The sequence below is a fragment of the Anabrus simplex genome, chromosome 4, assembly GCF_040414725.1.
Source record: "Anabrus simplex isolate iqAnaSimp1 chromosome 4, ASM4041472v1, whole genome shotgun sequence".
Lineage (NCBI taxonomy): Eukaryota > Metazoa > Arthropoda > Insecta > Orthoptera > Tettigoniidae > Anabrus > Anabrus simplex.
Window position 1 is genome coordinate 234,771,614 of NC_090268.1, and position 21,927 is coordinate 234,793,540.

General features: G+C 37.5%; 1 protein-coding gene across 6 annotated transcripts in view; it reads left to right on the forward strand.

Annotated features, from left to right (window-relative positions):
- Nucleotides 1–21,927, forward strand: part of LUBEL (Linear Ubiquitin E3 ligase) — a 371,419-nt gene that overhangs the window by 315,629 nt on the left and 33,863 nt on the right. For 5 of the 6 annotated variants that reach the window (XM_067145436.2, XM_067145435.2, XM_067145437.2 and 2 more), the window contains 2 exons: nt 7,307–9,624; nt 11,073–11,270. In XM_067145436.2, coding sequence (XP_067001537.2) covers nt 7,307–9,624; nt 11,073–11,270 — 2,516 coding nt within the window. The remainder of the gene's footprint in view (nt 1–7,306; nt 9,625–11,072; nt 11,271–21,927) is intronic. The other variant, XM_067145441.2, reaches the window with a different exon arrangement.

Sequence of the window (21,927 nt, forward strand, 5' to 3'; positions counted from 1 at the left end):
ACATTTCCATTGGTAAATTATTCCAATCCCTAACTCCCCTTCTTCAGTAGTCTGATCACTTTGTGGGTTGACCCATGGATATGTTTCCTGTGCTAGACAATTAAGTCATTTTCTGAGACTTGCTTCTAACCGCACCTGAATATCCCCAAGTTTATCTTCACTTACGAGTAAAACATTCCATTTCCTCTGTACATCACAAACTGAACCTGTTATACATCACTTTTTCATTACCTTCAAAGTACAAGATTTTGAAGGAATCGTAGGGTCAGGATATTTATGAGCAAATCTCTGAACGCATTTTTTATAGTTATTGTTTTTTTAATGCCATTCCACCAAATAAATTTGCTGTTCAACCGAATACTTAATTTTCCAATTGATTACTTAATACACGAGCAACTTTTTTTTTTTTTTTTTTGCTTTACGTCGCACCAACACAGATAGATCTTTTGGCGACGATGGAACAGGGAAGGGCTGGGAGTGGGAAGGAAGCGGCCGTGGCCTGGTGTGAAAATGGGAAACCACGGAAAACCATTTTCAGGGCTGCCGACAGTGGGGTTCGAACCTACTATCTCCCGAATACTGGATACTGGCCGCACTTAAGCGACTGCAGCTATCGAGCTCGGTATGAGCAACATACACACGTTCCAGTACAGTTCTCAGAAACAACTATTTGCTGAAATGTTTCGTCACCTATTTTCCTGCGCTGTGGTTGAGAGAGCCAGAAGTTGATCTGTGGCAGAATGATACAAATTTTTCTCGTAAAATATTATGTTCCAGGCTGAGAGACATAACATGCCATGTGTTGCGGCCATATGGGGACAACAAAATAGAACATAACTTGGCAAGGCTAACTTGCACAGGTCCTATCCTCCCATATGTACATGCAATGGGTAACCATAGCTTCCAGTGTTCACTCACTTCTTGTGTCTGCAAGTGTGCATATATTTCTTGAGGTAACTAAAATTTGAGGGGAGTCCACCTTTTCAATATCAATCATTGAGGGCTGACCAATCATTGCATTTCTGGAACTCATCAGTACAAGCAGGCCATTCATCAATCAAGTTGCTCACTTACCGATTGTAACTTCATTCCTTTTAAACTCATGGTATGAAGACAGAAATTACATTATTTTTCCTATAGGTTCTCTTTCTGCTTGTCTACACAGTAGATCCAGGATTTATGTAATAATCAATAGGTTTTTTTTGTTTTGTTTTTTTGTTTTTGCATTGATCATTGATCAGTATTGAAAATATGTACTCCCCTCAATTTTTAGTTACCTCAAAAATTCTTTGTCAATACAGACTTTAAATATGAAATTTATTTCATGTAATAAGTATGCATATAACCCACAGATAATTTGGCATCCTCTGTTAGATATGAAGGCAATAACTGAAACAGATAAATTGCATAAATTTAAAGACAATAGACAGCTACACTGTTGAGTCCTCAGCTGAAAGTTTGTTTGGATGCCTCCAATAATTTCACTGTTATTTTTCATAGAAAGTCCAAGTATAACTGAAAAGACTTGCTAGGGTAGAAAGGCGTTTCCTATTGATTTCTTCACTGAGCCATGAAGTACTATTACAGACTAGTCTGCCAAGTCCACTGAAATATAAATATCAACTAACTCAAGCCATACTTTCACATTATTCATAATAGGGACTAGCTCCATAAGGAATGGTCATGCTCATACCTCAGTCACTTTCATATTCTCATTCCAAAGCAAATTGTCCAAGCAGACTAGAGATAGATTGATGAAAATAATAAACTTGTTTCATCCCATACTAGAAGATACAGTACACTGTAAACAATATGTTCCATCTGGGCTTACTGTTAAATTAAATTAAATGAAATACCCTGAGCGGCACGAAAAATACAACACTTCAATTTCTTTCAAAACTGAAATTTATTTTAAATTTAGGACACTTTTATGACACTAATCCACTATCTTATGATAGAATATTGTGGTATGGTCCCATCTAAGTGTCCAACAATGGAAAGAAAAGACGATTATAAACAAATTGAACAAATTAACCCAGAGATGCACATTTCAAGGAAATATTGAGTAAGCTCATAAAAGTAATGCACTTCTGTTTTGATGTTATACACTTCACACACCTTGGAGACAATCTCGGGGACCTCTGTTCAAATCTTCAAAAGCGTCTTGCACCAATGATGGCATTCAACCTTTCAGCCATGCTCCTGATTAATGTGGTAATGTCCTGTTGAGGAATCATCTCCCATTCTTCCAGGATGGCATTCCGTAGGTCCTGTAGGGTCTCTGGATGGTGCTGACAGGCTCTTCTCCCCAGCTGGTCCCAAACATGCTCAATAAGATTCAAATCAGGGCTACGAGCAGGCCAAGCCATAGAAGGAATCCCCATTCCATCCAAGAACTATTGTACAATATTGCAACATGTGGGTGTGCATTGTCGTGCATTACTGTAAAATCATCACCAATAAATGGAGCGAAAGGCACAACATGCTCCAGAAGACCGATGTGAGATAAGGGTCCCATTCTCCATGAAGACCAAGTCCGTCCTTGCAGCTGTAATGATTCCTGCCCACACCATCACAGAACCACCCTGAAAAGGTGTCCTGAATGAGAATGTGCAAGGGAAATATCTTTCCCCTGGCCTTCTCCAGACTCTCTTCCGTCAGCTGATCAGAGGCCAAATCGTGACTCATCGATGAACGACACTCGATCCCATTGTTGTACTGTCCATCCAAGATGTTCCCTTGCGAAACATAATTGAGCTGTGCGATACTCTCTGGTGAGTTCCGGACCTGTAGCAGGTCTTTTGGACTTAAGATTGGCTTCTTCCAGTCTTCTTCGAATGGTTCTCTCACTAACATTGACCCCTCAAACTTGGTGGAGTCGATTTTGTGCTTCAACGGTGGTGGTGTGATGGTTGCAGAGAACTTGAAGTTGTAAGAAGTGGTCATCTCTCCGATGTTGCTCTTCTCAGGCCTGATCCTGTTCTCCTTACAAAGCCTCCAGATTCCCTGGAAATCGTGGAAGGGGTAGTCCTCAACACTTCTGCAAAGTAAAGCATGCTGTGACAATCTTCTACCAAAGCAACAGCTTTTGCAGCTTGTTCAGGACTTAATGGCATGTTTACTCCAGGAAGCTGATTAACTTTTATAGTGCCAGGCAGCCGATCTATCGGCCATGCAAGCTGCTGTTAAAAATGTCGGGGGCCAATCTGTCGACCACATTTTTCTTTCGCCTGTATCTTCAATTCCTGCTGCACAATGGAAGCATAAGTAATACTGCTGGGAAGATTGAATCATTTACTTTCCGAATATACTGATAACATGTGATATCGATATCAGTGAAGTTTCCGACTCATTGTATGTTTCGAGCGTGGTAGCTCTGAATTCTAGATTATTAAAATATGCAATGTTTTAACATTAAGTGATTCATTAGAGAATAATTTATTGATTGACAAGTGTTTGAATAAAGAAGAGGTTATTGTGTATTTAACCTGTGCATGCATAATTTTGTAAAAATTCATAATTCTCAGAAAATACTATCAAGAATTGCATAAAACATCAGTTTTTTAATTCAAAATTAGTTGAATATTCTCACAAAGGTATCATAAACCAAACCCCATGGCGCAACAGATCTGAAGGGCCTTGGCCTACCAAGCGACCCCTGCTTAGCCCGAAGGCCTGCAGATTACGAGGTTTACGAGGTGTCATGTGGTCAGCACAATGAATCCTCATGACATTATTCTTGGTTTTCTAGACCAGGGCCGCCATCTCACTGTCGGATAGCTCCTCAATTGTAATCACATAGGCTGAGTGGATCTCGTACTAGCCCTCAGATCCAGGTAAAAATCCCTGATCTGGCCGAGAATCAAACTCGGGACCTCTGGATAAGAGGCAGGCACGCTACCCCTACACCACAGGGCCAGCTTACAAAGGTATCGTACCCATGATAAAAATACACTATAAAGGTAAAAGTTAGGTCAAATTTTGATATTTAAATTTTTCAAAAAATAATTCAAAATTCGTATGCTTTTAAATGAAACTCTAATGGAATTACAGTCACACTCACATGTTCTGTATTCACCTGTGTGCTATGGAAGAAATGAACAGGGATTTACCTCTAAAAATGTAAGTAGGAGAACATTTTTTTCCTTAGTATGTACATTTTCGTTAAAATTGTCTTGGCATTCTTAGCACAACCACTATATTACAGCTTGGCATCAGAAGGGTTAAGACAGTCATAGAAATATCCTACAAACACGTGTGATTGAAAGGGGAACATATAACCATGACGAATAGAATAACAAGTGTGATGACTCAACCGTTATAGCGTGGTAGTTTGTGGACCCGCCACTGGGAGCATTGCAAACGATGGTGTCCAACACGTGCTTCAGTAGACCGGCAAACCATGTGTTGGAAACTGCGGGAGATGTTATTGTGCGAGATATTTCAAGTCAATAAGTTGAATTTTCTTTGCTTTCAGTTCCTAAATTCAGTTCATTGTGTGTTGTGCACTTAAAGCACGTATGTTATGTGGCTTGATTAAATTAATAGTTCAACATGCCGTACTGTTTTGTGCCTGACTGTAAGTCAGGCTATGGTAGAGTAGCTAATGGTATTAAGATACTTTTCACCACCGAAGGGTATAAATAAATTTGTTAAATGGGCCAAAGCCATTCCACTGAAGGATACTGTGTTAACGCGTAATAATAGAATTTGTCAAGTTCATTTCTCTGATGATTTTATAGTAAAATCAAATAATGTTATAGTGAATGGTGAAAAAGTGGTTATGTCTCGTGTGAGATGGAAAATACGTCCAGGAGCAGTGTCTCACATTGTCCCTAATTTTCCGAAATACCTTTCAAGTGAGATTAAGTCCTGTGAAACTAACAACAGGAAAAAGAATCTAGACACCACTAGGAAAAGAAGAAACGAGATTGAAGATGGCAGGGCATCAGCGAATGGAGAATTATGTCAGTCTATATTGATCAAAATTTGTGTTATTATTCTGATGCCGTAAACACCTTTTCATCACCATTCGTTTTAGATTCTAGTCGATACATTTTGAAGTTTTAATTTGCATTTCGTTGCACTTGTACCATTAGTGGCCGATGACCTAGCTGTTAAGCCCCTTTAAACAACAATCATGATCTTTCTAATACCTGTTTCAGTGTTCGAAGTGAGTAAATGTCTTTTCCTTGCTCGTGCTATTCTGCATGTTATTTTGTCCTTACTTCTGCCATCGTTAGTTATTATTTTACTACCCAAGTAACAATATTCATCCACTTCCTTCTAAGTTTATTAAGTGTTCGCCCTGTGCCCATTCTCTACGTGACAATAATCAAAGTACATTCTCAGCCCTCTCCCAAATAACAGACTACGGTTCAAGCAACAATGAAGTATTTTTAACACGACCTTCGAAAAGTATATGCGACATTCTTTTCCAGTAATACCAATATAAATGGTCCGTTATTGGACATTATAAATTTTCCAGCTAACTCATTCCAGGTTGCCAGGGTTTCGCCCCCTATGGGAATCGACATCTGTATCATTCTTTTCCAGGCCGAGAAAGTAATTTGTGAAAAACTGAACTAAAAATAGATGTGGGGCGAAATATTTTTTGATTGTATCGATCCTGTAGACAGCATTTCAGTTGATCCTTCAGGAGCTAGCAGTTGTCTTCAACGTGTTATGGATATAATCCCCAGACTTGTTTATCATTATCTGAAGTGCCGATTTTTCTTCAGAATGAAAGAAATCTGGTGAGATTTACAATCTCGATCATCCGCTAAATCTTCAAGCAAGCTTTCGAAAGTCCAGTAACCGACAAACCGAGTTGGTGTTTATTTTAATATGCTGGGAGTTATATGTTATTTATGTATATATACACTCGAGTAACTTGTGCTTTTCGCAACATGTGATGAAGGTCATAGCTCTTATTTCCGTGTATGATATGTTTCCATTGTTCTCTGCCGTGGTATTTTAATTGTAATCTCTCATTTTTTTTAAAAAAAGACAGTGTATACTTATCATTTACGGAGTAATGCGTTTCCTGTGTCACTATTCCTAAGACCAGCTGATCGGTATTGTGGAGCTACCATACTCTAGCGCTGCCTGGCGGGGCGCGCCAGAACTCAATGAGTCATCACACTTGGTTCTTATATTCGTCATGATATAACAATAAGTGCTACAAGAGCAGTAAAACATTATTGGCTCACATCCAGTGATGTGTTTTCCAGGTTGCGTGGGGAAAAACTATTGAGGCTAGTGCAATAAACAAACAACACATCATTGTTTGCTTTGCAAAACAATGCCAATACCATACCCTGTCTTAAAAAATTACTTGAAGTGCTTCACTTTGATTAAATAGATAATTATACAATAATGACACATCATTTATTGGGTGTTGTGTTTTTCGTGCTGTTCAGTGTAGAATATCATCTTCATATAATTATTGCTGTTACTCTTTGCTTAGAAAAATAGAACAAACATGAGCATTTTCCAAGGAACACCTAATTTTATATAATTCCATTTTAGATTACAAGCAAAAACTTCCAAAATCTGCCCATAACATTTGAGCGATCTAATTACTGGTACAATGATTTACATGATAAAACGGCTTTGCCTTTTATGCATCTGATGAAAGATTAGGTACTCGTTAACAAACCAGTCACCTTTTTGTACTAGACTAGCATTCAATATACTACCTCTTTATTAAATAAGAATAGAAGATATTTGTCTTTATATTTTTTGTAGTTTCTCACCAGATAATACTTGATAATATCTTCATCTATATTTGATTTAGTAAATTCATAAATACAGTTTCACTTCTATGAACCTGAATTTCCTTAGGGAAGCCATCGCACTGTGGCCAACAGACAGTGCCACACTACCTGTGCCACTGTGTGCATGTTAAGCTGAGCAAATCACATAGCAGAGTAGCCTGCAATTGGATGTCATTTCCAGTGAGCTCTTGCACATCAGATTTGTCCACCTCCATTCATAAAGAAACTTGGCTATAATTATACATTCTGATAGATCTTTTATTCTGGAACTCATCAGTACAAGCAGGCCAGTCATCAGTTAATTGCTCACTTACTGATTGTAACTTCATTCCCTTTGTACTCATAGTATGAAGACAGAAATTACTTGCACTATTTTTCCCTATAGTCTTTCCTTCTGCAAGCAGTGGATCCAGGATTTATGTAATAAGCAATGGAGATTTTTTAATATTAAATTTTATTTTTACCTTCACATGTAGTTATTTGATAAATAGTAAGCTGTAATTAACTGTATTTGTCTGTCCCTACAGATGACAGTCTGTCAACAACAGACTTTGTTGATGCACGCTCTGACGTGGGTCTCGACGATACAACCGATGAGAGCAAAGCGGTGAGTCCGGTCTTTGAGTCAAAGAACTCTGAGGCTGCATCACATTCTCCTACCAAATATGGTAGCATAGATAAGCCCCATAATCAGGTATGTGATAAAAATACACACAAATCCGATGATAATCGTAACATTCCAATCAATGAGGAGACAAGATCAAAAAAATTACCTACTTCAAAAGAAGACAATAAAATTAACATTCCTTCCTCCAAGACTCGAGTCCGTCGCCCCAATGTAATTAGTCAAAGTAACTCCATTCCAAAAGATACTGAGGATACATATAGAAAGCCAAGTTCAGACCAAAAAATTATCATAGAAGAAAAATCGAATAGTGATCTTCGAATAGAGAGTGCACTCAATGACTCAGACTTTGAGACAGAAGAAGAGGAAGAGATGGATCAAAAGCTTCTTGTAGAAGAAGATCAATCAGTTAATAATACAGAAGAAAAAGAAGACTTGCCTCCAAGCACTGAAAATTTACCCCTTGTATTAAGTAGAAAACAATCACGTTCTCTCCCAGAAATTAACATTTTTATACCATCTCACCATCAAGAAAACTCTGATGAAGTGACACAAGACAGGAAAATAATACAAAAGAAGCCACTAATATCATCAAAGAAACAAGGTAAGGCAAGACCTCTTTCCCAAGTTTATGACAGTTTTTCATCAAACAGTGAGATAAAAGATATAATTCAGAAGCCAGCAGACACGAGTGAGGATAAACATCAGCCTGTTTCAACTAAAACAAGGCAAGAGGAAGAGGTAGTCAAATCAGAAAACACTGACAAGGAAATTGTTCCAGATACTGAAGAAAAAGTATTAGCCATTAAAGGAGGTGCAAAAACTTTACACAGTGGTTCCATGCAAGATGATCACATGGAAAAAGCTAGTGATGAGGCAAAAACTGAAGTTAATAAAACTGTTATAGATATATCTGAGATCAGAGAAAGAAGTCAGGCTAAACTTCAAGAAAATCAAGATCAGGACAAACTTCCACTTATGAATGTACCACAAGAACCTCCCCCAGAAACACCTATGCCATCACAAGATTTACCTTCTGAGGTCCCAGTAAGACAAACCAATAAAGACAAAGCTCCTCCAATACCACAGCAAAAGCAACTTACTGCTCCAGTAAGACCTCAAAGAGAGACAAAAGTTGCTGCAAAGAAAGGACCTGTGAGGCAACCTAAGGTACCTCAGAGACCACCGAGAGATTCCAAGTCTGCTGCTTCAAAGCAACAGAAGTCATCTAAAATACCCCAGGTTTCCAGAGGAACTCCTGTGAAATCCTATCACAAACTAACAAGGGCACCTCCCATTCCAACAAAGAAGTCAGCTGAAACAACTCAGAACAGAGCACAAGACAAAAAAGGTGATGAAAATGTAACAGAATCTGTAGATAGTAAGGATTCTAAAGAAGAAAATTTGAATGACCAGCATTCTGTAGTCCAAGAAGCAGAAACAAAAGAGAACAACTCTGATCGAGAGAAGGTCAGTGATAAAGGTGAAGAAAACAAACCATCAACTCATGAACTTACTACCCAACAAAAGCCTCAAGAAATAACACAAGAGGCAAATCCAAAAATAAACCATGCTGAAAGTGCTATTACAAATAAAAATGAGGCAGTTCCTGAAGTAATATCAACAGATACTTCACCTGAATCTAACCAGCAAGTAGTCAACAAAACTAAAGAACAAATCAAGGCAGAACATCTCTCAAACGATCTTAGTTCTTCACAAACTAATCTAAAAGTAGTCCAGCAGAGTGAGACAAATGCCTTTCAGGAGACACCTGAGATGAGTACAGTGCAAGAAAATAATTTGACTGAAATAAAAGAGAATGAAAGCAAGCTTCTAAAACAAGATGAAATTAAATTAGAAGAGCAAGCAGCTACCACTGAAAAAGTGAAACCTACTGCAAAATATGATATGATTCAGGAACATTGTTTAGATAGCGACGAAGAGTATGTCACAGATTATGGAGAAGATGAAGTGGTGGCAAACAGTGAAGTAAATAATTCACGACAGGAGGAATCACTCTCAGAGAAAACAGACACTAATGGGGAAGTTAAAACAGCATTAGGCGTTTTATCGAATTCTAATTTGCATGATACTTCTGATATCCTGGTACATAAATTAGAAGATTTTCCAAAATTAATTCTAGCTAAAGAAGAGAAAATTGAAGATTCAACCGTTTCCGCAGATGCAATCAACAAACCCTCAGACAATTTCCAGCATGAGGTAAGATATACATCTTCAGTTTCCAAACACTTTGGAATATGTACATGTTAGAACTTTTTCATTCATCTGCTGAATAGAAATCACATGCAGTAAATTACTTATTTCCCTTATTCTGAAATTTGAATAAAATATGTTTTATTGTAGAGAAAATGTAAATTATGTTTTTCTCATTAACTTAAAGCAGCACTTTGCCTCACTTTTCAAGTACGGTATTACTGCTTTCATTATATATAAGGTTGTGGTGCTGTCACATGGAGGGTTGGTTTATCCTAATACTTGGTCTCTGTCTCTTTCACGTACCATAGCTGGCTGGAGAGAACAAGAAACTCCTCCACATGCATTACTATAATTATTCAAAACAGAAAATTCTATTCTTGAATTAACATAATTCTGTTATCTCTTTCATTTCCATCCCTTGCACCAAGAATAGTCATCCTTTTTCAAACACATGCATAAAAAAGCTGAATTGTTTAAGCATGCAATTGCGCTGACTCTAGAGTTTGAAAGAAACCTGAAAGGCTTATAGTTACTTCTCCATGAAGTGGAAAGACTTATATACTTGTTTAGTCCTAATGATCAGGAAGCCTCTCTCTATGGCCCTGCTGATAACAGGATAGAGTTCTGTTGAACTTCTTTTCTGAAATGGCTAGTCTGTCATAGAATTATTACATTGAAAATCCACAGCTTGTTTCCAGTCATTCGGCCAGGTCAGACATGGAATGAATAAAGCCCCCATTTAGTGGCGAGGATAGGAATTGTACTGGCTGCCAAAGCCTGTCGCACTCCTCTGGGGCAATGATTAATGAATGACAAATGAAATTAAATGACATTGGAGAGTGTTGCTGGAATGAATGATGACAGGGAAAACTGGAGTACCTGGAGAAAAACCTGCGCTTTGCCCGGCACAAATCTCTCATGGAGCGACCAGGATTTGAACAATAGAACCCAGCGGTGAGAGGCCGGTGCGCTGCCGCCTGAGCCACGGAGGCTTTAGAATTATTACATTAAATACCTAAATATATAAAATAACATTTTAACTCCCCCCCTTACTGTTAATATGTGTGTAATTCAATTTTATTCATTTTCCCAGTGACTTATTTTACACTTCAATTAAATGTGTGATATCCAAGTTTGCTTGATCCAATATTTTTACTAGTAAGTTAACAAGTCCTATAAGAGTTTTTTTTTTCCCCAAACTTTAGCCCTTTCCTATCTTCAACTGATAACCTTATTCTTCAAACAACCAGAACTCTTCTTATTATTATTATACAATTGCAGAGATGATGAACTTGTTAATTATCTTCAAATGAATTCATTAATCAATTAACCAAATTTGCAATGAAATGTTACTCTTATTGCATATCAAAGAGAAAAGTTGTCCATTTAGATCAATACTAGGACCTTATTTTGAATCAGTACTAATGTACCAATTTGTGTTGGGTGAGCAGCGGCAGGTACGGAGGTATCTGGCTGAAGGTCTTGTGTCCACTTACGAGCAAGCAGAACTAGCAGTGCGTCTCATGGACCTTAAATTTGAACATGAAGAAGCTCTCAATGCTGCACGTGAGTGTCACTCGCTGTATTCAGCCATTTCCTTCCTTCAACAAGAGTGCGAGCTGTGCACTGGGAAATACCCAATGAAACAGGTAAGTTAGTGATTTACCCTTTCATATTTAAGATTTGCAGCACTGGTTATCATGTCTAAAAATTTCTCTTGTTTCCAAATCAAGTATTTAATTTCCTTTTATTCTACTATGTACTCTCCATAGAATCTTGAACCTTCCTTAAATCATAGGCTCATAATTTACAGCTTGAATGTTCTTCCTATTCACACTTAGTTTACCTTTCAATCAAGCCATATATAGACATGACATTGTATAGACTTTTGAGCTTTTGTCGTGTCAAGAAAATAAAATTTGTTTTATTGTAGAGAAAATATATACACTGATTGATATACATATATATATTTTGATATACATATATACATATATTGATACATATATATACATTGATGAGCAACTAAATTAGAGATAGCTAGCTAGTAGCGTGTAGCACCACCTCTCGCCCTGATGACGGCCATGATGCAGAGTGAGATATGCTCGACTAGACACCAGAAGAATAGAGCAGCCATTCTGATCCACAACTGCTGCAAAGCACCCCATAATGCACAGAGATTTGTTGGAACAATGTCCAGGGCATGCACATCTCTCTCAACAGCATTCCACAGCAGTTGCCCAGGTGCAGATTCCCTATCTGTTATTTTCCTAGCCTTTTCTTAAATGATTGCAAAGAAATTGGAAAATTATTGAACATTTCCCTTTGTAAGTTTTTCCAATCCCTAACTCCCCTTCCTATAAACGAATATTTGCCCCAATTTGTCCTCTTGAATTCCAACTTTATCTTAATATTGTGATCTTTCCTACTTTTAAAGACACCACTCAAACTTATTCGTCTACCGATGTCCTCCCATGCCATCTCTCCACTAACAGCTCGGAACATACTACTTAATCGAGCAGCTCATTTCCTTTCTCCCAAATCTTCCCAGTCCAAACTTTGCAACATTTTTGTAATGCTACTCTTTTGTCGGAAATCACCCAGAACAAATCGAGCTGCTTTTCTTTGGATTTTTCCCAGTTCTTGAATCAAGTAATCCTGGCGAGGGTCCCATACACTGGAACCATACTCTAGTTGGGGTCTTACCAGAGACTTATATGCCCTCTCCTTTACATCCTTACTACAACCCCTAAATACCCTCATAACCATGTGCAGAGATCTGTACCCTTTATTAACAATCATATATATGTGATTACCCCAATGAAGGTCTTTTCTTATATTAACACCTAGGTACTTACATAATGATCCCCAAATGGAACTTTCACCCCATCAATACAGTAATTAAAACTGAGAGGACTTTTCCTATTTGTGAAACTCACAACCTGACTTTTAACCCCGTTTATCTTCATACCATTGCCCACCGTCCATCTCACAACAATATCGCGGTCACCCTGCAGCCGCTCACAATCTTGTAACTTATTTATTACTCTGTACAGAATAACATCATCTGCAAACAGCCTTATCTCTGATTCCACTTCTTTACACATATCATTGATATATATAAGAAAACATAAAGGTCCAATAATACTGCCTTGAGGAATTCCCCTCTTAATTATTACAGGGTCAGATAAAGCTTTGCCTACTCTAATCCTCTGAGTTCTATTTTCTAGAAATATAGCCACCCACTCAGTCACTCTTTTCCTTTACTGCCTACTCTATACAAACATTGAAAAGGAGGGGGGACAAAATGTAGCCTTGTCTCACCCCTTCTGGATTTCTGCTTCTTTTTCATAGCCCTCGATTCTTATCACTGCAGACTGATTTTTATATAGGCTGTAAATAATTCTTCTTTCTCAGTACCTGAGCCCGATCACATTCAGAATCTCCCCTTTACCATTTAACTGTGCTCTTGAAAAAGTTGCCAGAGAGTGGAGAAAAGGAAGTGCACCATGCCAACGACTAGGACCAAAAATTAAGGGTACTGACGTAGACTGTGTAGTGTTCGCTGATGATATAGCACTAATCACCAAAGACATCTCTGATACACAAAAACATATATACTATACTGGAAGAGCAAGCAACAAAAATAGTACTTAAAATCTCATATGAAAAAACTAAATTTATGACAAATATCAAAACTGCTCCACCTGAACTTATCACTGATATGAATAATATTGCAAGAGTAAAGGAATTTAAGTACTTAGGTGAATGGATCACTGAAAATTGCAATGAAAATAAATCAGCAGCTTCAAGAAGTCAGAAAATGGAAATTCCTTTTCAGCACGCAAAGAATGTTTTTAACAAAAAATGTTTGCTCTGGAACAGTAAAATTTGTCAATACTTAACAGTGATCAAACCTGAAGCTCTTTCTGCTTCAGAAATGCTCAATTTACATCATTAAAAAAATCTTAAAGCCAAGAATTAAAAACGGAATACATTACCCCAAACCCAACTCAGAAATATATTTCAAAATATCTAAACTTCCTGATACAATGAGACTGTAATGAATTCAATATTTAAGCTATTTGGAAAGAATGCATAACAACAGACTTACTTATCAAATACACAAATTTTTGCAAATCAAACATACGAGATCAAAATGGTATAAGCAAGTAGAGAAAGACCTCACTGAATTAGGATCACCAAATCTGCAGGATGGAAATATAATCAGTAAAATTGTTCACACAGGAAGACGAGAAGAAACCAACACGACGTACTTGGTCGAAGGAACAGAAATCACAACAATTGATGAAAATGAAGGACTATTGGGCAAGGAGGAAAGCTCAAGAAATGTTGATTCTACGTGGTCCTAAGCAAAGACCCATTTGTACAGAAGAAGAAGAAGAAGAAGATAACGGTTTTTTATTCTTGTTTTTCATTTTGCTTTTAAATAAATGATTTAAAACATCTAATAAATGTGGGCAAACCCGCGGATACATCCTAGCATATATATACAAGTGTATATTACCTTACAGTCTACTAATGGAGAAGAAACCTTCCATATTTTATATGGAATGAAAGTGAAGTTCTTATATTTGTATAGGTTGTTTCACTATACAATAAAAACTAAGGTTATCATTGCCTTGGAAACTTCGAGCAGAAGAACTGGAAACAATTGTTCAAAGATTTATTTAGCACAAATCCCAGGTTTATGGGACGATTAGTTCATGAGAAAGAGGGCATGTACTTTGGTGTTTTGTCGTCCGTTATCTGGTCGCACACACTATACACTCCCATACTTAATATTATGTGTCCACTCTCACTTCACTCAGTTTAGTCTGGTGTAGTGATGTTATCGTCTGATTTGTTCAAACTTAATAACTTCACTTTCATTCAAACTATGCCGTGCCATATTTCCACATCATGCAATATCATATCTCAAAGTGACGAGCCAATAAATTATGACTAGGGGTGGATTTCTATGGCAAGTCACATTTTTTCCTTAACATTATATCATGTAATCTTGTATTTTCAACATATTTCCATGCATGATAATCAAAATTAAATAGGTTTTCTTGGGCATAAAAATACATATTTAAGCCTTTTTTTTAAGTTTTATGGCATATTTTGAACAACATCTCATTATAACAACATATTTTGGTCATTTTTATTTGAATTTCATTTTATAAAAATCAGAGTAAGATCTAGAAATTATTTTTCATGATAGACTTGAATATGCTTCTACTGAAGAACCATTGAAAAGTAGTGTATGGAATGTTTCTAGCAGATAAGAGCTATTGTTTGCTGGTTGGGAAACCGGGCTATTGTTTACATGGAAGCAGAGGTAATTCTGCCGTTATTTGTCATTGTTCATATATCTCTCCTGCGCACTTCGCTCTTCCTCCTTCAACACACTGAATGACCTTGGTTATTGAGGTAACTTCAGTCATTCAGTTGCTTTCAATATGCTTGAAATGAAAATCTCAGTGAGAAGTTGCAAAAATTTGTTTGTGAATTAGTGAAAACATAATGAGTACAGATGGAGTGTGTTAAACACATAGCAGATATTCTGGATTCAGGAGGTCAAATGGACTGTATTGTGATTGACCTATCTACGGCATTTGATAGGGTAGGTCATGGGAGACTATTGGCAAAAATGAGTGCAATTGGTCTAGAAAAAAGAGTGACTGAATGGGTGGCTAGGTTTCTAGAAAATAGAACTCAGAGAATTATAGTAGGCAAAACTTTATCTGACCCTGTAATAATTAAGAGGGGAATTACACAAAGCAGTATTATTGGACCTTTATGTTTTCTTATATACATATATCAATGATATGTGTAAAGGAGTGGAATCAGAGATATGGCTGTTTGCAGTTGATGTTATTCTCTACACAGTAATAAGTAAGTTACAAGATTGTGAGCAACTGCAAAATGACCTCGATAATGTTGTGAGATGGACAGCAGGCAACGGTATGATGATAAACGGGGTTAAAAGTCAGGTTATGAGTTTCACAAATAGGAAAAGTACTCTCAGTTTTAATTACTGTGTTGATGGGGTGAAAGTTCCTTTTGAGGATCATTGTAAGTACCTAGGTGTTATTAGGTGTATAAGGAAAGATCTTCATTGGGGTATCACATAAATATGATTGTTAATAAAGGGTACAGATCTCTGCACATGGTTATGAGGGTATTTAGGGGTTGTAGTACGGATGTAAACGAGGGGGCATATAAATCTGGTAAGACCCCAACTAGAGTATGGTTCCAGTGTATGGGACCCTCTCCAGGATTACTTGATTCAAGAACTGGAGAAAATCCAAGGGTGATTTCCAACAAAAGAGTAGCGTTACAAAAATGTTGCAAAGTTTGGGCTGGGAAGACTTGGGAGAAAGGAGACGAGCTGCTCGACTAAGTGGTATGTGATATAGATGTTGATTCCCATAGGGAATGTTTATTCTCAAGTTAGCACATTACGGCAAAATGCTGGCAACCAGGAATGAGTTAGCTGGAGAATTTATAATGTCCAATAATGGACCAACTACATTGGTATTATAAATTTACTCATTCGGGACAAATATTTCAGGTTCCCTATGGGAATCAACATCTATATCATCTGATGGCCAGGCAGGCATCAATTTTTGGAAATGAGACAAAGTCTCTATAGTGCATTGGCACTGCTGGTGGCTCCAAGTAGCCTACGCAATGGCCTCCACGGTATGCACTAGCCATGCGTCTTGTTGGGTGTACTATTCACCAACTGATGAGCGCAATTTAGCACACTGGGGCGAAACGCTGGCAACCAGAAATGAGTTAGCTGGAAAATTTATAATGTCCAATAACGGACAAACTACATTGGTATTATAAGTGGTATGTTCCGAGCTGTCAGTGAGAGATGGCGTGGAATGACATCAGTAGACGAATATGTTTGAGTGATGTCTTTTAAAAGTAGGAAAGATCACAATATGAAGATAAAGCTGCAATTCAAGAGGATAAATTGGGGTAAATATTCATTTATAAGTAGGGGAGTTAGGGATTGGAATAACTTACCAAGGGTTCAATAAATTTCCAATTTCTTTGTGATCATTTAAGAAAAGGCTAGGAAAACAACAGATAGGGAATCTGCCACCTGGGTGACTGCCCTAAATGCAGATCAATAGTGATTAATTGAACATTATTACACTGGTTATGAGTTTCACAAATAGGAAAAGTACTCTCAGTTTTAATTACTGTGTTGATGGGGTGAAAGTTCCTTTTGAGGATCATTGTAAGTACCTAGGTGTTAATAGGTGTATAAGGAAAGATCTTCATTGGGGTATCACATAAATATGATTGTTAATAAAGGGTACAGATCTCTGCACATGGTTATGAGGGTATTTAGGGGTTGTAGTACGGATGTAAACGAGACATTCTGCACTTGAAAATAGGCATCATCTGCTATTCAAAACCCCGACATCAAGTTCACAGTGTTCACAATTTTTGCAAGATCTCTGCAGCATGATGATGGTTTTGTCTCATATTCTTTTAAAAAAACTTAACAACTGAAGCTTCTGACAAGTTCTTGAAAAATATACAAAACATCCTGTTCCCAATAATCTACTCTCAGGAAGGAATATCTGACCCCTTGTTATGAAGAGATGTTGAATATAATAAGGCGTGGCGTGGTAGACTAAAATAGGGGTTTCAACAGAGAAGACTACAGATGTTGAGGGAAAGTATGTAGTAAATGTGATTGTTGGCACACTGAAAGAAGACTGACCTGGATATACATTCCTCCTGAAATGTTAAGTGCTAGAGAAGACAAATCATTCCACCATTACAGTTCTCTTTGACAATTCAGTGAATCTGTTGCAGCCAAATGGGGCAAAGAGAGAGCATATTTTTTCTATTTGTAACTGATGCTGCTCTGTCTATGGTGAAGGCAGCCAAGGGACTTAAAATGCTATACCCAAAAATGATACATATGACATGTCTTGCACATGCCTTGCATATGGTAGCTGAAGAAGTTAGAAGTAGCTATCCTGAAGTAGATAAATTAATATCCAACTGTAAGAAAATGTTTGTTAAAGCTCCATTCCACGTTAAGAAATTTTAAGGAGAAGTACCTCCACTGCCTCCACCTCCCCAGCCAATAGTAACGTGTTGAGAGACTTGGCTTGATGCCGCAGTGTACTATTGAAACAACTTACTGTACATGTCATGGAGAAGAATTTAAAAGTCTTTTGATCCTGCAGAATTTATTTTTAAGCACCACATTAAAAGTGGACCTGGCTTACATAAAGTCCAATTTTAATTCTTTATCTGGATCAATCATGCAACTGGAAGTTTCAGATGCAGAACTAAGCAATGCATTGGATGTTGTAAAGTGCACTGAATAGGAATTAAAGCATGTGAAAGGAACAGTAGCATCAAGGGTGTGTAGAAAATTATAAAATGTACTGGAAAAGAACAGTATACATTTTTACCTGCATGGAATAAGTGACATTCTGTGTGGAAAACCTTCATCTGCATATTTACTGAAATTTTCTCCAAGTGATTCAACTCTATTCAAGTACTCTCCCATTACATCATGTGATGTCAAAAGATGTTTTCATCGCTACAAGATGATACTCAGCGAGAACAGGAGAGGGTTCTCATTCAACAACATTAAGATACATGTAGTCATAAATTGCAACAATCCTGATAATGGAGACTAGATCAGGTATGAAAGCTTCATCCCAATAACACATATTTTGTGTATAACATAAAACTGATTTAATATTAAACAGTGAAAGTAACTGTAGTGTTCATGTCTTCCACAGAGTCCATCCTTGCCTAGGAGTGAGTTCATGAACTATTCAGAATTATACCATATTTTCTCACATAATTAACGCCCTTGCAAAATTTATGCATCCCAATACTTCTGGGTCCAAAGTTCTGGATGCGTTTTGAAATAAAGATGTCAACTACTCAAGCAGCAGCCTTCCTATTGTGAAACCGGGCATTCCAAATATTGCAACCAGTAGGAAGTACAGGAAGTTCAGTGAATGAATCAGTGCAGAAGTGACTGGTGACGCTCTTTTCCAGTCTGGTGCAAACATGTTTTACAAGTGTTCTAGGTGTGGTACATGCATTTTCTGTGATCTCAAAATTGTCTGTTATTCCACAATGGGCAAGTAGTAATACTGCATCGTATAAACTCACGGTGATCAGTTGTGCCAAAACATATGGGAATAGGGTAGTGGGCCACAAGTATTCAGTGTCCAAATGCAATGTGTGCTACTGGCGGAAACACAAACGTGTACTTCAAGTGACCAACAAGTCTCGCAAAACATTTCGCAGACCAAAAAGTGGAGGATCTGCTTAAATGTGAGATTTTGTTACACAACGATGGATATGCTGTTTCTCACGAAATGCTGAATTTTAAAGGACGAGTAATAGCTGCTGCACATACAATCAGTGTCTCAGATTTTAAGGTTATCCGAGGCTGGATGATTAATTGTATGAAGAGAAATAGACTTTCTCTTCAATGAAGAACAACATTATGCCAAAGAATGCTGAATATTTCAACCAAAAAGTAATTGATTTTCATCACTTTGTGATTGAGGAGTGTAGAGTGAAGGAATATTTTCTCTCCCAAATAGGAAACGCAGATCAGATGTCAATAAGTTTTGAAATGCCACGAAGTCAAACAACATTAAGAAAGGGACATCAAGTGTTATCATATGCACTACAGGAAGCAAGAAACAACGAAGTACTGTAATGCTTGCTGTAAGAGCTGATGGCAGAAAGCTAGAAAGCTTGCATCTTATGTTGTTCTAAAACGAAAAACAATGCCCAAAGTAAAATATCTGCAATGGATCCAAGTTCGTATCTAAGAAAAGGGTGGATGGACACATCACTCATACAAAAATGGATATGATCGGCTCGGGGAAATTGAGCAGGGCCCCTCCTTCGATGCCCAGCCCTTCTCGTGTTGGACAGATTTTGTGGCCACCTGATGGAAGACACTAAGAAATTATTGGAAACCATGAAAACCAATTTGGAAGTTATTCCTGGTGGACTGATGTCAGTACTTCAACCCTTGAACGTTTCGATAAATAAACTATTCAAGGACAATGTGTGAAAAATCTATCAGTGCTGGATGGCAGAAAGTGTGGATGAACTTACTCCAACAGGCAAGATTTGAAAACTGCCTGTGGAACTCCTTTGTGAGTGGATATTGCATCTTGGGACAGGATTTCTTCGAAGGGGATTGAAAGAGCTTCAAGAAAACAGAGAAAAGAAATTTGTTAGACGGGAATGAGAGATATGAGCATTGATAGCAGTAGCAGCAATTCTTCCTCCAGTGCTGGTAGTGAACTCAAAGACGGTAGCCTATAAAAGGTAAGACTTTTCTTTTCCGCTGGTATGTCATTATTATGTACTTACATGAATTGTACTTTAATTAGTTTATATTTATTTCACTTCAGGTAGTATTGTCAGCTCATAATGGGAAGAATATTTTTCAGTGTTGGTACTTCAAACCAGTGGGTCCAACTTACCTGATGTACCCAATATGACTTTTCAGAAAGAAACTCACGCCGTAATTTTACACCAAGTGACAATAACTGCAAATGTGTTGAACCAATTGTGTGTATACTATATTTGGTGTATCTTTTAAATGTAAATAAATGTTAAATATTTTTTTAAATATCTGAATTCCTTGAATAATTTAGACATCCATATTTTTTTTGCAAGAAAATGTGGTAATTGACTTTTAGGTTAAGGATTTCAAATAATTTAAACTATTTTAACACTACATTAATTGCAGCCTGTAGCAAACATAATAAAAGTGCTTTTGTATTTAATGTAGATGCTATTCATTAAGTCATAATTTGAATTTTATAGGTCACCATACACTGGGGTGAATAGGAACATATTTTAAGCTTTCTTAACAATAAATCCAAAAATAAGAGTTGCAATATACTTACTGTTCTTTGAAGTGAAAGATTATGTCACATGCTGTATTTTGAACCAAGTATCATTCACATCATCATCATCATTTCCCAACTCCAGTTTCCCGAGTGTGATTTACAAGCGCTCGCCATCTCCTTCTGTCTTCATACACCTTCTGATCCAGTACATCCTTCCATTTGTATCCTCTCTCCTCCAGATCTCATCTTACAGTCTCTATCCAATGCTTTCTTGGTCTTCCCTGTGGTGTTCTTCCTACAAGATTAAGGTCAAAATATTTTCTGGCAGGTCTTTCCCTGTTCATTCTCATTACGTGCGCATACCACTGAAGTCTGTGTTTCTTTATGGCACTGACAATAGGAACCTCAATACCAGCTACTTTCCTATTCACTTCATTTCTGATCTTGTCCTTTCTGGTTGTTTGATTCATGGTTCAAATGAATCTCATTTCAGTTGCTTGGATTCTACTGAAGTCTTTGTTTAGTAGGGTACATGTCTCTAAACAGTACGTGAGGACTGGCACGAAGTAAGTGTGGTACATGATTGTTTTCACTTTTTGTGGTATTTTGCAGTCCCAGAGGAGATTCCTGACTTGACTGTAGAAGTTTGATGCTTTCTGTGTCCTGCTGAGTATTTCCTGCCTAACAGTGTTGTTTTTCGATATTGTGCTTCCGAGGTACTTGAAGTGGGAAGCTGATTCAATTTTTGCTCCTTCCAGAAATATAATAATTCACATAATATTTCAAAATTTTGAATAATTTGCCATTAAAATGTGTCCCTATTCACTCCGGGGATGGGGTCATTAGGGACGATCATGCTTAAAAATACAAAATCTTATTCCAACAGCCATTGGGGTTATTAGGGACACAGATAAATGTAAGAAAATACATTACAAAATCCATCAGAAGAAACAGTACCGGTACAGAACACAATCATTACAGTTGGTTCATTCATAATTTGAACCACTTGCTCTTTTGCCAAATTCACACAAATCTTCCACATTTGGAAAGACATAAATGTTTTCATCCTTGGAGGTTTGTCTCAAGAATGGTGCCTCATAAGTAACTCCTTCATGCACAACAGAAGTAATTTTCCCAATTAAACATTTCGTATCTCCCTTAACGCTCTCAAAGTTCACTTTCACCCACTGACCAACATGTAATGCCTGTGCACCATTTTCTGCAGACTGTTGATCAGGGTTTGTGGTTGTGATAGCTTCTGTCTGTCCAGTGTTGTGATCATGATCGCTATCACTGTGTTCTTCCGCTTCTTCCATTGGCTGTAAATCATAAGCACGGACACTTCTGCCAGGTGGTACATTCAGTTTCCTTTTCGTGCCGGGTTTGTGTAGGCTGCCGTTACCCCACCTTTGTTTTATTT